Below are 17,967 nucleotides of genomic sequence, written 5' to 3'. Positions count from 1 at the left end.
ACCACAAACCACACTGGGAACTCGATGGACGACGAGTTTTGGCTTCCATTGAAAAAAGCAAGCAAGCGGCCGAGGACTGGGAGGTGAACAAAAAACCCAAAGAATACACTTTTAAAAATAAATATGTTGTGATTTGAAGATATTTTATAATACAACACGCCTGCCGAGCTGGCACGGGGGGCCCCGCGGGTCCTCAGCTGAGCAAGGGCCGGGGCACCAGCCGAACCGCACTGTCTGCCCTTAATATTCTTGTCGGGGGGCGGCAGGGTTATTTTTAACCCCGGATCCTCTGGCCGATCCAGCTGGCAGCGCCTGGGCCCCTCCCCGCCGTACGCCGGGAGTGGGACCTGGCAGAGCCCGACGGGAGAACTGCAGCCGTGCGGTGGGAACGTGCGGGAAAAGGGGTGTTTTCCCCGAAATCCCGCCCCAGCGCCCGCGGGTGACACAGACCCGCGGCGGGGCGGGGGGGTGTGGGGGTGGGTGCGGGGAGGAGTGCCTGCGTGCCGCGCCGCACGCACTGCGGGGGGGAAGGGGGAGAAGGGGGAGCCGCGCCCCCACGCCGCGCCCCGCCCCGCCACACCCCCGCGCGCGCGGGCATTCCCGGCCACCGCCCCGCCCCCGCCCGACCTTTCCCCCAGTTTCCAGCGCGCGCTCCCACCTCCCCAAACCCGTCACTCGGCCCCGCCCACTCTCCCGCCTTCCCGCCCGCCGCCGGCTGAGCCGCCACCGAGCGTGCCCACGCGCCGCCCTTCCTGCCGGCAGCCCCGCGGCACGCTGCGATCACGCCGGCCGCCGCCGCTCATTGGCCGGCCGCGGGCCGCGGCGGGCGGTGATTGGCCAAGAGCCGTCTCCCCGCCGCCGCTCCCCCCCGCGCTGTCTGGCACAGGGAGCGGCCCGGAGCGCTTCCCGCGCCGCTCGCAGCCCGGCAGGCGGGGGAAGGGGAGGAGGCGGGGGCGGTGCCGGCCGCCGCTGTGTGTGTGTGTGTGCGCGCCGCTCCCGCTGTGTGTGCTGCGCCTGCCGCTCCCGCTGCTCGCCGGTCACACCGCCGCCGCCCGCCGGAGCCGCACCATGCACGGCTCGCCGTGCTCGGAGATGGGAGATGCGTCCGCGGTAAGCACGGGCCGGGCGGAGGAAGGGCGGCGGGCAGCGGGTGCCCCCCGAGCCGGGGACAGCCGGCTCCGCCCGGCACGTGCGCTGCGGCGGGCGGGGGCGCGACGACCGTTAGTGCCTCAGCGGGGGCGGCGGCCCCTCGGGACCGTTACTCACGCCGGGGGGGATGGTCGGTTGAGACCGTTACCCGCCGCAGGGGGTGGCCGGTCGGTGCCTTTGCCGCTGGGGCGCCGGTCGTTGCAGGGCAGATCCTTCAGGGGCGGGTGTTGCCCCGGTCACCTGCGGGGGTGGGGGGGCCCTGCCTCAGCAGCCGTGCGGGGGAGGCGGCAGGGCGGGACCTGCCCTTCTCCTCCTCCTTCTCTTCCCGCCATCCGCCCCTCCGCGGCGCCGCCCGGCCGGGGGCACCCTTCGTGAGGAGAGGGGCGGGAGGGGGTGGCGCTGCCCCCGCGGGCGGGGAGAGGCGCAGCCCGGCGCTGGGGGACCCGCAGCCCCGTCGTCCCCGCCCGCCCGCCCGCCGGCTGCCCGCGCACGTAGGTCCCCGGCAGCCGGCGGGGTGATGTGAGGACAGGCGGCCGGGCGCGGTTAGAGCCGTGTCGCTGGCAGCGGGAGAGCCCGGGCTGCCGCGCTCGCCTCGAGAAAAGGGATTTTTTAGTTTTTCAAGTTTGTTTGTTTGTTTTTTTTTTTAAGCGAGGAATATTTTTTCGTGTTTCTTTAGGGAAAACTGCTGTCCTAAAACGTACAGTTGTAAAAAAAAAAAAAAATATATATATATATACATATATATATATATATAAATCTGCTGGATTGGTTGCCAGCAGTTGCACTTGGAGGAGCACTTGCAGGCTTTCTCGCTGCTTAATGCTGAGCCTCGCCTGGTGTGGCTTCTGTCTCACAGGCGTTCTGGGTCCAGGCTGGCAGGCGACATCGTTTTTTTTGCCCTGTTCCAGTTCTGTTTTCAGTGGAAATTCCTGGAAGTCTCTGTCAGGGCAGTTGAGTGCTTGGATCTCTGTTCTAGAGTGCTTTAACCCCTTCCTGCTCCCAGCCTTCACATCTCCATGCATGGTACCCCTTGGTTTAGGCGCAAGTCCTCTGTGAGTCCAGTACTGGCACTTTGGATCCATTCTTTTTAAGGTGTTTGCCATACATGTCCCCATAATGGAGACTAAGTGATACAGCTTTGCATCTTTGCAACACTGGTGCTTAACGAAACTCAGTAACAAAACTCATTGACTTAGGTGTGTAAGTGATGTTACCCCACAAGTATCGTTCCCTCTAGGGCTTTGGGCCATGCTAATGCTGTGGTGGTGCTTTCTGTGGCACTTTTGCTTATATTCCTTTTGCTTATATATATATATATATATATACCTTATATACCTTTTGCTGTGGTATATAAGCACTCTGTATAACAGCAGTAGGCTCCAGAATCTTGGTACACGTGTCTGAAACCCAGCCTTCACAGTTAACTGGTGTGCCTGAAGACTGGAAGAGTTTGGAAACCTTGTTGAGACCGACCTGGCATGTGAGCCATAAATCAGCAGTGCAGCGTAGCTTTTGGAGTCAGTGCCAAGCACGGAGAGAGCTTTGTGAAGTCTGATTATCCTTTTACAGAGGAGTCAAATGTTTTGCATGCATACACATACAAAAATTTTCTGTGATGCTTGCATTTGGAAACAAATCAATATGATTATGTCTGTATTTATGGTATTCATAGTGCATTTGGGATACCTCACACCTGTGTAGTATTATACCTTGCCAAAGCACAATACAGACAATTCCCATTGTGCTTTCAAGACTATTTTTCTTCTTTTCCCTTACCCTCGTTTCCCTGTTGGTAAAAATAAGATTAAAATACTTTTGCAAGGTGTGGTACTCTGAATCAGTGAACATACCTTCAAGCATCTTACTGTCAGCTGAAATTTAACTTCCAAATGTTACCGGAATGAAATTAGTGCTGAATAGCAGTTGTATTTTGGGTCCAGGAAATAGCCTTGTCTCAACAAGGTTGGAAATTGTTTGGGTTTTTTTTTCTTCTTTTTACTTCTATGCAGGCATGGGCTGTGTTTATTCAGAGCCATATAATGCAGGAAAGTAACTCTGGAAATGTGAGCTACACACAAATCTGTTGCTTTCCTGTAAATCATATTTTGGTTGGTTGATTAGGTTTTTTTTTTAAAGGGTAACAGGGGTGGGGAGATGAACTGGTGGGGGAGGGTGAGAGTTGAGCTGGTTGGTAAAAGCCTTGCTGTGGGCACAAGATCTGTTTCAGATGACCTTGATCCTTAGCAGACAGTATGTGGGTGTTGTCAGCTTTGTATTCTGACTTGTCCTAATAGCCAGTAATCCAATTACATTTAGGTTGACATTGTGGACATCTACGAGTCTATCCGTGAAAGGCAGCGTCATGACAGTGAAAGGTCTACCTGCAGCACCTTGGAGCAGAATGACATTGAAGCTGTTGAAGCGCTTGTTTGTATGAGCTCCTGGGGTCAAAGATCGCAGAAAGGTGACATATTAAAGATAAGACCACTCACACCCTTCTCGGATTCTGGTGATTTCACAATGCACGCTGAGGCTGTGTCTGAATTACCAAAGGACTATTTATCTACACTGGTAAGAAAAACATGAGGGCAAAATAAATATACCTGCTGTCTGGATGTTACATCTCTGCAGTGTTTTGACTTGGCTGAAAAAGAGAGCTTGCTTAGGTGTCCCTGCCTAGAATAGCTACAGTATTGCCAGTGCTCTTTGGTCTACCTAGAGTAGTGAGGTGGGCATGTTGAGTGTGGGTTTTTCTGCTGTCTCTGGAATGGCAAATATAGGGGTTTGAGCTCTGGTTAAATCTAGATGTAAAAGCCCTTGCTGACAGGTTATTTAGTTTGACAGGTACGCAAAGGATGTTGTCTGGATAGTTACTATAGGTTTCCTGGAGCACTTTGAGTAAGAATGGCAGAGCGAGCATCAATGATTAACACCAACTTCTCTGCAAGCACTGTAGGAAAAATGCTCTTGGTGACATTTGGCTTTACTCTGATACTTGTAAGAGAAAGTACAGGCTCCCATTATGAAACAGACAATGCAATTAGTTTCTGTGTTGTGTACTTGCACATGTAGTCTGTTATTTCTCCAGGGCATTGGTCTACTCTGGCTGACTAATGTCAGTTGAATCACCATTTTTTTAGGTCTGAATTTATATTGTAACAGAAGTAGGTATTAAACAAGAGCTTGGTGCCATTCAGGCTTTGGATGGTTAATGCCCATTTCAGCCAGTAGGCTTCTAGTGTACGGTTATGTCAGGAAAAAGTAGAATAAGAGAGGAAAGAGGCTGAGGTGGTGTGGCAGCTGGTTGACAGATTTCTCTTATGCTTCTGCCTCTCGATGTTGGCATTGTCTCCTGTGCTGCTCAAGAGACAGGCGTAAGTTTCAGTGGTAAAGGAGGAAGAAGGCGTGGTGGCAGCAAGAGAGCATAGAGAGAAGTGGATGAATAAGAAGGGAGAGAGCCACTCTGTGTTTATCTCAGAAGTAGCCACCAGCTGATGGGGTAATCATTGATAAAAGATCTAGGGTGTGCTGGAAGTTTGAAAAAGAAAGGGTACAGTGTTACTGTCTGTTGCTAGTTTGTTTTCTGTGAACAGCAAAGTGCTCATAACCTCTTACAGCTGCACCCATTGCTGAGGAGAAAGGAATGAGAGTGTTTTGTAGTGCAGTGAGCAGACATGCCGTGTTTTATGCAGGATTATATCTGCCTCATTGCCTTCCTTTTATTAATATGCTTTTGAGCATACTCAGAATAACCATCAGATGAAGCAATGTATGCTTTCATCAGTTTGTCCCAAGAGGCAGGTTCTGAGATTCTGGGGAGGGAGTGTGATTTTATTTTTCACAGTAAAGATAGTGAAAAATTGTGCTTTGAAATTACAGTGCTGTATAATGATGTTTTCTTTTTTGTAGTGCATGACCCCTCCGCACAGCCCTGACTTTGCTGAGATATCAGCTGCTATGCTCCTTTCCTCACAAGTCACTTACTCCAAACCAAGGACTGTTATGGCGAACACAGCTTCCTGCTCAGTCACATCAACGACCGGTGCCTCTCCTATAACCAAGCCATCTGTTATCAACGTAGAGCAACAGTGCACTCAGAAGCCAGTGATATCTGAATCCTTTGCCCCTCAGCCTTGCAGGGCCATGGCAACAAGCGTGATACGACACACGGGTGATAGTTCTTCTTACCATCACATTCCTGCTGTGCAAGAGAAAACAAAGGTAACTTCAGGCTACAGGACTTCCAGAGACTGGTGTGGAGCGGATGACCGAAGACATTCCAGACTGCCACAGGACACGTGTGCTGCAGATGATTTAATTAACAAAACCTCTCCGGTACATCAACCTTATGCACGTGATCCCAGTGATAGTGTGACCAATAAAGGACAACTACCAGTCCAGCCAGTTTCACCGCAGACCCACTTACCAAAGAATTGTGAAAATGACTTGCAAAAAGTTGCTACCCCAGTGACACCTGCCCCCGTTTCAAGTCCCCAAGTTCTCTGTCAAATGATCCCTTTAAATGGACAAAGCAGTATGATCAATGCCTATGTCAAGACTTCCACTCCAACAGCCTCAACTCCCATGAAACCTATTTTACCACAGACAGCCCCGCTCTCTCAGCCCGTACTCATGGGACCTTCTGTGCCTCAGGGGACCGTCATGTTGGTTCTTCCACAGACTGCTGTCACGCAGACACCACAGTGCCCGCAAACAGTAATGACTGTTGGGAACACCAAGTTACTGCCCCTTGCTCCTGCTCCTGTGTTCATCACTTCTGGTCAAAGCTGTGCTCCCCAGATGGACTTTTCTAGACGGAGGAATTATGTTTGCAACTTCCCTGGGTGCAAGAAAACCTATTTCAAAAGTTCCCACCTCAAAGCCCACCTTCGCACCCACACTGGTGTGTACAACAGGGCAGGTCCTTTGTTGCTTCTACATTAGCTTGTGTTAGGGTGCTGAAATGCACATTTTTGGGGAGGCAGGGTGAGAAAGGGGAGAGGCAGGTCGCGAGGAAACTTTTCCTTATCTCGGAGAAGGGAGGAGTGTTCATTTTCCGTGGGCAAGCAAAACAAGACAGACTTTGTTCTGAGACCTCAGCTGACCCCATAGTGTTAGTTGAATTTCACGTGCTTCAGTTGGAGCAAAGCTTTGGCGTCTCTGTGTGTGTGTTTAGATTTGAGTGGAATCCTGCCATCTGGACTAGATCAAAATGAGTTGTGCAAGTCCCCTTTTTTGGGGCATGGAGAGGGCTGGGGTAAGCAAACCATAGTACAGGTAGTTGGTCTTAATTGTTACACGAGTAAATAAAAAGAGAGAAAGTCAGAAACCGCCTATTTTTCCAGAGTTTTGTTTAGGCTAAATGGGAATGCATCGAGATTTTGGGCTACTGCGTTAATAAGTAGACCTTCTGCAGGAATGTACCAGTTTATTCAGTTACAGAAAGGGAATTTTAAAGGTAAATGAAAATTAATATTAATTAATATGAGCTGATTTGCTGCATAAAGTCTGGTCAGTCTGGAGACAGCATATGTGTGTTTTACTTATCCTTTTTCTGGAGCCAAAATCCTGTTATGACTAACTTTGAGTTCTCAGGGACTATTTTTGATGTTGGGGGATAGGCATGTCAGGAGATTGGTACAGAATAGCTCATTCAAAAGTTTGTCTAATTTTGTTTCTCCTTGGCTTTTTTCCCTCACCCTTCGTTGCCCCACAGACACTGTGGTTTATTGGATGTCAGCTTCCATGGCAGGATTTGCATAAGTTTGCCAGCTTGTCTTTGCAGTTCCTTTGGGGAAAGAGCTTAAACTCTGTATGAAGCTGATAATCCTTGTAAACTAGAGCTCAGAGGTAGATGATGCTTCTACTTCTGGCTTGAGAGGAAGTGCTGCAGGCTGCTGAATTAATCTGGCACTACAGGATAAACATAGACTAGCAATAGGCGTCTCGCTTTGAGCATGTGCTGCTGCTGATCCGTAGGGAAGCTGTGTGTGTCCCTGTAGTGTGATTAAGACTAGGACATCCATGGGAGGTGAAGCACGCTGAACCCTCACAAACCAGTCCACGTTACAGGATCAGAGGGCAGAGTAGTTTGGTTTTCTTTTCCCACCTTTTCCCTGCACACTGAGTAGCTAGGTGATATCACATGCACCAAACATAGAACTTTACTCTCAATATCTGAAGTAGGAAGCCCCACAGAAGCATTGTTCTTTTCTGCTGGACACTTCTGTTCTGCTCCAAAGTGTTAACATAAATCTGGGTCATGTGGCAGATGTTTCTCTTTATGGTGTTTGCAGGCAGTGGACCATGTTGTCTAGGATAGGTCTGATGTTAAGCAGTTGCGCAGGACGAGCAGAGGCTGACAAGGCCAGCCTTCCTGACTGCTGTCATTCCTGGGTGTGCAGAGTTCTCGTAGCTGCCTGTTGCGGCTCCAGCTGTGTGGGGATGGCAGCACGGGCTGCTTCTCGGCGGTGCTCGCTGGGGCGGTGCGTTTGTGTGTGGGACTGGATCCCTGGAGCAGCAGGACCCTGAGCATCGGTTCCAGGCTTCCTCTTTGCTCGCAGTATTTGTTGATTACATGCAGCAGCCATCACACAGGGTTGCTTCTAGTTCAGACAACAGATAAAATAGCTTTATATGAACAAGCTCTTTCTTTAAAATGGGGTTTTGGACAACTGAAAAAATAGACTTGATTAAAGAACATTTGAAGAGGTATGAGGGAATAAGCAGAAACGATACCTATGATTTTTCTGTAGAACACAACTTGAGCTAACCAGTTCTGTGGAATTCATTAGTTTTTGTAAGGCAAGATTTAAGTCAGTTCTTTGATAAAACTGTAACACAGCTTCTCAAAAATAAGTGATACTTCTTTTATGTCCTGCAGGAGAAAAGCCTTTCAGCTGCAGCTGGGATGGCTGTGACAAGAGGTTTGCCCGCTCAGATGAACTGTCACGCCACCGTAGAACTCACACAGGAGAGAAGAAGTTTGCTTGTCCTGTGTGTGAGCGTCGCTTCATGCGCAGTGATCACTTGACAAAGCACACCCGCCGCCATATGACCACAAAGAAGATCCCCAGCTGGCAGACAGAGGTTGGGAAACTCAACAGAATCGCCACAGCAGAGAAACCGAAAACCAGCAGTGCTCTCAGTATGCTTATCCCCATGCCATCGTCTGTCTGTCAGGGGTAGCGAGAGAAAGATCCTTCTCTAAAAACCTTCTGAAAATCAGGAAGAGCTCTGGCTACAACAGAACTGACAATGGCTTTTTTTCCCCCATGTTTGTGCATACTTTAGTTTCCTTTAGGTCCTCTGTGAATAATGCCATGTGAGAAAACTATCATATCTTGCCTTGTCCCTTCCCTATTTGTTTTTTCAATACTTGGGCAAATGCAATCACCAGCACTTCAGGAAAGCAGAACTCTTTGGAAATGATTTTGGCAATAGGTTAAAAAAGTCACTTTTAATGCTTGCTGTTAATATTTCGATGGACAGTAAAACAGGGTGATTTTTAAATTTTATACTAGTATTTTCTATACCAAATATATTTTGTATTTATTCATTTTGGTCTTGTTATGCAGGCAGATTACTTGACCTGCATTAGTAGGGGTGTGCAGAATGAGACCCAGAGTTTTGGAAACTCCTTTTCAGTAAACCTGAAGAATTGCATTCAATGCATTTTGTAAACATATAATATTTGATAACTCTTAGTGGTTGGGATTTTCACACTTGCAGATCCTGACCTTGCAATGGGCTGGTGCTGTTACACCCTCCTTATGCAGGTGACATTGGGAGTTTGAGATCAAAGTGTGCCATCCTTTTTAAAACAACCCAAAGCAGAATGACGTTCTTTCAGAAAAGAAGTGTTGAAATCCTCAACATTTTATAAGTTCATACCCTTTGCAAGTGGAAGCTGTTGTGACTCTTGGTAGAAGTTTGGCATACTGGCCATTCCTGAGTCCACACTTCACTGGAGCAAAATTTGGAGGATCCAGATTGCTCTGATGGAGGTAGAAGCACAAACACTGTTTAGAAGCTTTGACACTAAAAATTATGCTTTACTTTCAGTCTTACTAAACCAGCATATCAAAATCTACAGAAAATGCAAAAAGGACAAGGGTCTCTATATATTTTTTTTTTTTTTGAGTACAGGAGAAATGGAAAGTTAAGGGGTTATTTTATGTATTGTGGATGCTTGTGCACCTTATAGGAAATTGTTCAAGGCTTTCATTTACCTGTGTCAAAGAACCAGAGTAAGTACTAATCATGTCTAGACTTAAGAAATAGCCACCGTGTCAACTCGATGATGCTCTTCATGTGGCCTTATACTTCTCCACAGTACTTTGTATAAAATCACCCTTTTCTATTAAATGAGATACTCTCCCTGTTGAATGGATTTTCTTTTACACCAAGTGTAAATATAGCTAAGAAGTGAACTCACTGGCTGCAGGAGTGCTGTGTTGTGATGGCATGGTATGAGTAATAAAACGAGATGCCTGGAGCACAACTGGACTGCTCTGTTTCCGTGGTGCGGAAGGATGCGCATACGTGTTGTAGCAGAGCTGACAGTAGAGCTGTTGTGCTGTGAAGCACCAGGTGGTGTGCTGGAAGACAGCTCGCTTGCCCAATGAAATGATTCTGTGGTGTTTATTCCCTCTGGACTCTTCTCCCTTCAGCCACTCCTACACCAAAGCTTAGTTGAGTACTGAGGAGGGCTATTTTTTCTGGATGTGTAAAATGTGAGTAACTAGGAATGCGCTATCTCTTGCACTGCTGTGTTAACTGGTCTGTCCTCTTGGTGTGGGCAAAGCACAGTTCTCATCTGTGTGAGGAAGACTTGCTGATCTCAGCTAGCGCTCCCCTGAAATCAGCAGAAATCTGTTACAGTTGAAAGCAGACTGTCATTGTTTTTCACACTTAAGCCTATAGTTATAAATAAGAGTAACAAGTTTTCAAGCTGCACTAAATTGGAGTCTTGTGCTAAGTGTACTGAAGTTTTCGTGCCTGACCTTTGAAATGTCCATACCCTGTTCCCTCGACACCCGCTGTGCCCCCCTGTCCTCAGCGTATGTGCTGCTGAGCGTGCGCACACCTTGCTTTGTGCTCTGTGGAGGGCTCGGCTAACTTACCCTTCCTGGTAAAGGGGGTGCTTGTGGTGTTGCTGTTCTCTGTCGATACCCAGTTTTCTAAATTTGTGTGGTGAAGAGACGTTGCTGCTGCTTTTTTTTTTTTTCCCCAGAAATCCCTTATAACAAGCAGTTTGACTTTTGGATGCCATTTTAGCATGCTTTTAACCAGGGGAAGACTGTTCTGTCTCAGTCCAGTAGCCAGTTTAGTATTTAATTCTTTTTTTCAGACTAATCATTTATGGTATTCACCTGAGCAAGACAGTTTGGAAACCTGTGTTACAATTTAGTAAATTGTCATGTTAGTCTGTTGCATAACAGGAGGGAAATGATGGACTGGAGAAACCTGAAATTTAAAAAAGTGCGTCCTGCATGTGTGTCACGATGTGGAAAAGTGACGGCTCCCTCTCTGTTGGGTTTACCTGGCCTGCGATTCCTGCGAGGTGTGTGCAGGAATCAGCGCTCGCGTCCGGGACGTGCTGCTCTCACTGCTGCGGATGTGCATGACCCGCTGAGCCGCGGCCTGGCTGCCTCTGCTCTTTCTGTTCCTTCCTGCTGCCTGAGGGTTTGTTATGGATGAAGCATGACTGGGTAGCTGCTCTCTTTGCACTTTACTGCCTGAACGCTACTGTTCAGTCGTTTATTTTAAATAAATGGAATCACATTTTTGTACTTGTTTTTAACTTTTATGAAATAAAAAGTATGTAATGTGACTGGTTTTAAATAGTAAAAAAATGTGAATTTTCAGTTTTTGCATTTTCCATTCCAATCCATCTGGATTACCTTCTATATCTAGGCCAGTGGAAGACTTTGGGGCTTGCTAGTTCGCTTAACCTGTAAAGGCAGAACTTTTTGGATCTTGTTGTAAATTGACCAGTGCTTGTCCATTTATGATTTTACACAATGCTTCTTGTGCATTTGCTGGAACGCATACACCACTGCCAGGGACTGGGGTTTTTGCATGCTGTCTGAAAGCAAGAGTCTCGGGATTCCTAACTATTCTAAGCATGGCCTCCAGGAGCTGTCACAAAAGCTGATGGCCTGAGTGCTACTCTGTCAGTGCTGCAAGCTGTGCATGGCGCAAATGCTGGAAATAAAGAAGAAATTATCAATTGACTCAAAAGTTGGCTGCATTAGCCCTGGTTTGTCCCGTCCCCGCACACCTGCACTCTGCTGGGCAACTGGCCCTGGCAGGCTGGTTGTCACCTCCAGGTCTCAGCTGAGAAAGAGGTGACCAGCCACAGCAACAACAGTAGCAACTACTTTGAATTTTAAAGCATCTCTGGTGTTTCTTTCCCTCTGATCGGATCCCAACTTGCAGCAATGTTTATTTCTAGCAGGGTGACATTTTAATGGAAGAGAAGCGGAGGAGAGGGTGTAATGACAGCAGCTTTCTGTCCTGGCCATTCACTGCAGGGTGACTCAGTCTCTGCAGTCAGAGCCCTTGGAGAGCAAACTGGGAGCAGTGACTCAAGGCTTTGTCTGTGGAAGAGCACATGGTTCTTCCACAGATGAAAAGAGAAGATCCTGTGGATGGTCCTGCTTCCCCCTTGGGAGAACAGCTGGAGGGGAAGGCTTTGCTGCAGGATGTGTTCTGGCGGAGTAGCACAAACCGTTCAGCTCTCAGCCCTGGGCTCTGCAGTGCTCCATAACGCCTCTGTCTCCCAGGGGAAGACGTCCTACCTGTCCCTACTACTGTTTTTCAGGGAAGATTTTTATGAGCATCACGTCATACCCTAAACAATACCTGCAATTTTTTTTTGCTGATTTTTAGCTTGTCTCCCTCACTTTGCTTACGTGAAACACAACAATGGATTTCGGAGCTCTGTGCTCATCTTTCTGCTTTTTTGTAGAACTAAGCTGTGGTCTGAGCTGTTACGTGGAGCCAGGAGGTGCAGTTGGTGCATGTCCTCATGGGGCCAGAGTCTGGAACGGCTTCATCTTGTGAGAGAAAACAGCTCACATGTGAGAGGAAGCTTTCCCAGCTAACACAGGCATTGTGCAGGCAAGAGTCTGTCTATCTTGTAGCCATTCTAAATCCATGAAAACAAATAATTTTCTAAAGAAAAATGCATGCGCACTCAAATGTGCCCATGGGTTTAATGCTACATTTTGCAGTTAGACCAGCATTGCTTCCCTGTCTGTGCTTATATGACCAAACCTCCAGCTCCAGCCTTGTCTGGCTCACAAACTGCTCGGCACCAATCTGCTTGTGGTGAGGATACCGAGATGTGAATCCGTTCTGAAGCTGCAGTGCTGGGTGGGCAGAGGTGGCCCGTGTTGCCAGGAGGCTGTATGCTCGATGTGCTCCTCTGGCTTAGGCTACGGCTCTGGCTAACTCAAATTCCAGCTGTGCTCAGCATCCTGTGAAGGATGAAGGTGGCACGTCATCTGCTGTCTCTTGTGAGCCAGCTCTTGTCTCTGGGTTGCATCTGGCTTGAGTTTATCCTCTGGGATAAATCTTCTAACTAGTTTGAAGTATAATCTGTGAGCTCATCTGCCTGTTTACCTTGCATTTGCGTCTGGCAAGGCAGCTTGAGGCAGGTAGGCTATGGCCACGGAAAGGCAAACTTCCATGTGTGCAGAAAGTAAATAATGACTCAAACCCCAGCAACCTACAGGCTAGGGAAATGGTGAGACTGTTCTGGAGGGAGCTGCAGAGCCTCAGCCATGTTTGCTGGCAGTCCATGGGATTGCCTTCCCTGCGGCAAGTGTGTTAGCACTGAGGCATTTTCTATCCGCTGTCTAATGCAGCCTTCCTCATTTTCTGCTTTAGTCCTTGAGTGTAGGAGGAGGGACTTTTTGACATTTGTCACATCAGGTGACATTTACATCCTGATGAGTGCAGAAGGCCATGGGCACATCTTATGCATACAGAAAACTTGAGGAAGCTGGAGCACGCCCTTTCCTGGGAGAGTTTTTCCTAGATGGGATGAATACTGTAGGTTTAACTTTGTCCATTGTAGTATCCCTCAAGTTCAGAGCGATTTCTCTTCTCTTGGTTATCATTGTCCAGATAAGCCCACTTCACCCTGTGCAAATAATTGCCATGTCTTGTGTCCAGAGCAGGGGGAAAAAACCCACCTTGTGTATGAAGTCCATGGCAGGCAGCTGGTGCTCCAGCTCCTCTGTGTGCTGTGGTGGGGAGCTCCACCACGCTCGTGTGGTGCGACTCCAGGGCTGTTCCTCATCCAGGGCAGTGGCTCTGTTTCAGCTCCTGGAGTGTGCACGTGTGAATAGTTTGGCTGAAGGCTTAGTGGGGTTTGATCCTCAGAGGAAGGAGGATGGAGAAAAACATTACTGGAGTGATGAAGGTGCCACCCTCCCTTCTCATCTAATATTGTGAAGGTGAATAGATGACAGCAGGGCAGTGGACATGATGCAACAGGGACTGTTTGTTGCCTTACTCCCAGAGGTCTTGGCAACAGGATGCTGGCAGATACAAACGTACAGGGGCCAACCCCACGTACGCTGAGTAAAATGACCAGCATTCAGGGTCCCAGAGGTGGAAGTGGACTATGAAGACCTCCTGTCCTGAGGAGCAATGCTTATGGTGACTGGCTGCTCTTCATCATTATTTCCAGCTGTCTCACCCAAGCACGAATCAAGTCACAGCTTTGTTGTCCCCACTCAAGTCTACTTACAGCTCCTGACTGACTTCTTGAAGCTTGTAGATCTCACTGGATGGCTACACGCCAGGTAAAAAACAACTCGCTTCCTAAAACTGCTCTGCTGCTCGTCTGTTTTTTAGTTGCTCTTTGGGAAAGTGTTCTGCCCATTTTCTGGGCTACTGAGAAGGCAGAGCTCTGCAAAAAGAAGCATCCATTGCAGTGCTGTCAGAAAGAAAAGCATCCGCAAAGAAAGGAGAACAAAAAGGATTCAAAGCATTTGTTTGCAGATGGAAAAACTCAGATTTGAGTGAAATTGAGAGTCTCCATAAGTGTGCAAACTGTTTCTGTAGTTCCAAGTTCATTTGTTTTGTTTTTCAAGATCTTGGGTTGAGTAGTTTAAAAAATACGGGTTTAATGCTTTCATCACCAGAATGTCTCAGCTGGTGTCTTGTTGTATGGCCAGGTAAGAAACCTCCTCAACTCGTGGAAGTCACTAAGATCAGAAGTTGTGATATCTCTTCATACACTCAAGAGCAATTTTTCATGATTGGCTGAAAAAATGAGCCCCTTCAATCCTCTCAGAAACTGTGGTTTTGCTTGACTTGAAAAAAAAATAGTAATAAGACAGATGGTTGTGAGTGATTCTGTGGTGGCTACGGTCAGAATGCGCACCATCTTACAGCACAAGGAAAGCCTGTGAGACCACGGCACAGTTCGAGGGCCCCTCATTGCATCCCAAAACTTCTTTTTCTCACCTTTTCCATGATGCAGCAACTGTTCCAGCTGCATCAGACCCTTCTGGACTTGCCTGTGCTCCTGCAGCTCCTCCTTTTCTCTCAGTGATACTGAAAAGCTTACCAGTGAAACCAATGCACCTTAATTCTGGGTATAGAGATGTCCTCCCTTGGCTACCTGATGAGCTGTTTTTGTGAAGAAGCTTAGTGGTTGGCTGTGCTAGGTCAAGAGAGATTTGTTGCAACCTAACAAAAATATGTTCATTTTGGATATTTTTTGTTTTCTAATAGTAACTTTCTGCCAAATTTTTAAAACTTAGGCTTTCCTTTCAGAGAACTTGCAATTGTAGAGCTGTTGCCTGTGCCAGTCACCAAATGCAGCCTCAGAGGGAGAAACTCTAGGAAGGAAGGCAGGGCAGGGGCAGAGGGAGCTGGGGAGAAGGAGAGCCATGTCCCTGCCGGCACTGCCTGCTCCCTGCCCACGCTGCCCGCTCCCTGCCCGTGCTGCCTGCTCCCTGCCCGTGCTGCCTGCTCCCAGCCTGCGCTGCCCGCTCCCTGCCCGTGCTGCCTGCTCCCAGCCTGCGCTGCCTGCTCCCAGCCTGCGCTGCCCGCTCCCAGCCGGCACTGCCCGCTCCCTGCCTGCACTGCCCGCTCCCTGCCTGTGCTGCCCGCTCCCTGCCTGCACTGCCCGCTCCCTGCCTGTGCTGCCTGCTCCCTGCCCGTGCTACCCGCTCCCAGCCTGCGCTGCCTGCTCCCTGCCTGCGCTGCCCGCTCCCTGCCTGTGCTGCCCGTTCCCTGTCCGTGTTGCCCGCTCCCTGCCCGTGCTGCCCGCTCCCAGCCTGCGCTGCCCGCTCTCTGCCTGCGCTGCCCGCTCCCTGCCTGCGCTGCCCGCTCCCTGCCCGTGCTGCCCGCTCCCTGCCCGTGCTGCCTGCTCCCAGCCTGCGCTGCCCGCTCCCAGCCGGCACTGCCCACTCCCAGCCTGCACTGCCCGCTCCCTGCCTGCGCTGCCCGCTCCCAGCCTGCGCTGCCTGCTCCCTGCCTGTGCTGCCCGCTCCCTGTCCGTGTTGCCCGCTCCCTGCCCGTGCTACCCGCTCCCAGCCTGCGCTGCCTGCTCCCTGCCTGTGCTGCCCGCTCCCTGCCTCTGCTGCCCGCTCCCAGCCTGCGCTGCCCGCTCTCTGCCTGCACTGCCCGCTCCCTGCCTGCGCTGCCCGCTCTCTGCCTGCACTGCCCACTCCCTGCCTGCGCTGCCCGCTCCCTGCCCGTGCTGCCCGCTGCCTGCTCCCAGCCTGTGCTGCCCCCTCTCTGCCTGCACTGCCTGCTCCCAGCCTGCGCTGCCCGCTCTGTCTGGTGCAGGGGCAGCTGCTGCTATGTCCTACCTGCGGATGTCACACTATGGTCTGACAGCACTGTGGCTGTCCTTCTGGTTTACTGTGTCACTGGAGGCCACCAAGGGCAACCAAGCTCCTGGAAGCATCTCCCCACACGTGCCAAACACTCTGGGGGCCTTGGCACAAGCCAGGTCCTGGCAAATAGAACAAAATCCAAATTAGAGGGAGACCTAAAACAGTGATTAAAGCAAGAAAATGTATGGAGTGCCACGGTCACCTATGGTGCTGGTGTCAGCAGGTCTCCTGTGTTTATCTTGCTCTCCACAGGCACATTCTGCTCACCCCAGGAAGTTTTTGAAAGCTGTTGAAAACTAATACAACCTCCACGAGCTCTGTCCACTGACACTTGACATGCTGCAGAGAAACTGTACTCCTGACACAGCTCAGCAGCATTAGTAGGTCTAGAAACGACTGTTCCTGCCAAAAAATAAAGTGCTGTTGTTCAAAATCGGATTTTTTTCAGATGGGTTGAAGAGCCCTTGCTCCAGAGGGCCCACCCGATTTCCCCAGGCTATGCAGGGACTTCTGCTCTCTGCTCCAGCTACTTCTGGGCCACTGAGGTATCCAAGTACCCCAGCCGGTGTGCTGGGAGCTCTTGCCTCCAAGCTCACGTAGCTTTGCCGGAGGTCAGCTCCCTTCCTGCTGCCCGACGCTGTGGCTGCCGGCGGCTCCTGAGCCCTCGGGCAGTGGCCTCACTGGGTCTGCTGCTGGGAAGACAGCGGGAGCATGAGCACGTTTGCTAGGGTGTAACCTAACGTCTGCCTCATGGCATCCCTCTCGCCATCCTCCAAGGATGTATTTTGCTTAGTCTTGGCAGGTACCGTAAGACAATTCACCATGTAAGCCAGAGAGCCTTTTCCAAAACAATGTTTGATGCCTTTACTGAGGGCTACATAGAGTACAGATGCATTTATTTCTGTTTCACAGATACCACGAATTACAAAGTTAAAATACATCATCTTAAAAATATGTCCTGCTGTTTCCTCTTGCATTTACACAGCCTATGTGAAGATTTCATCTGATGTCTTTTATGCTTCAGCTGAAGACAGAAGTAAGGTATTTTTCTACTTCTGATAATAAGCAGCTACTCATAATACATTAAGATGCAGGTAAAGACAGAAACACTAAAATACCAGGCTTCCCTGCCAGGGAGCACTGAAAATATAGGGTTTTCTTTGGAGACTCAACTTTCTATTTTACTTTGCAGTCTGCTAATAGTAATGTAGTGATTTTTCTTCTGGGTTACCTACAAGAAATAAACGAGAAGGCCAGGACTGACAATTCGGAAAGCTGATCGCAAAGAGCTGCTCTGCAGTAGTGTCCAAGTCCCTCTCAAGACGCATGACCGCTGGCCGCAGCACTGGGGACGTGCCTCCTGCTTTCACCGGAGGATCCACGCCAAGGAGCCCCAGGTACCACAATAGTGCTGGGATCCTACCCGGAAGGGATTGTGCAAATCCTGTGCTCCCTGATGGCTCCCAGGAGCCTTGTTTGCTTAAATGGTGGGAGTTCAACTCTGGAGTGATGCTGCTTGTGTACTGGATGGTGGGCTCATTTCTCTTTTCATCTTACATCCCATGGGGGAGAGGACCATGTTTGAAGAGACAGTGACAAAACTCAGACCTGGATCAGAGGCTTGCACAGCACGAGGAGTGAATTTGGCCTGTTCTAAGTGTCAGGAAAACGAATTTCATGTAACACCCCTTTAAGTGAGATCTGAATCAAATTATTTTACTCTATTTTTTTTCTCTGCTAAGAAAAAACCAAGATCCTCCTTCAAAGCACCATGTCTGAACTCTTCAAGTATGACACTTCAATTCTAGCACATCTTCATTTTTAAATTCCATTTAAAATTCCATTTTAAATTCAATTTAAAAATGAGCTTTTAAATACTGATTTGCAAGACGAATTGGTCCCTCTTCCAGCGGCACAGATCAGAAGTCAGCAGTTGGTGAGGATCTTC

General features: G+C 49.3%; 1 protein-coding gene across 1 annotated transcript; it reads left to right on the top strand.

Annotated features, from left to right (window-relative positions):
- Window positions 1-1,068: 1,068 nt before the first annotated feature.
- Window positions 1,069-8,337, top strand: KLF11 (KLF transcription factor 11; the record flags this gene model as incomplete). Its single annotated transcript, XM_080342126.1, has 4 exons — window positions 1,069-1,110; window positions 3,466-3,720; window positions 5,059-6,052; window positions 8,033-8,337. 4 exons carry the CDS (start codon window positions 1,069-1,071, stop codon window positions 8,335-8,337), a joined length of 1,596 nt encoding a protein of 531 aa, XP_080198252.1.
- Window positions 8,338-17,967: the final 9,630 nt, after the last annotated feature.

This window comes from Nesoenas mayeri (genome assembly GCF_963082525.1).
Source record: "Nesoenas mayeri genome assembly, chromosome: 3".
NCBI lineage: Eukaryota > Metazoa > Chordata > Aves > Columbiformes > Columbidae > Nesoenas > Nesoenas mayeri.
The sequence above is the reverse complement of the archived record's forward strand: the minus strand, read 5'-3'. Positions and strand labels throughout refer to the sequence as shown.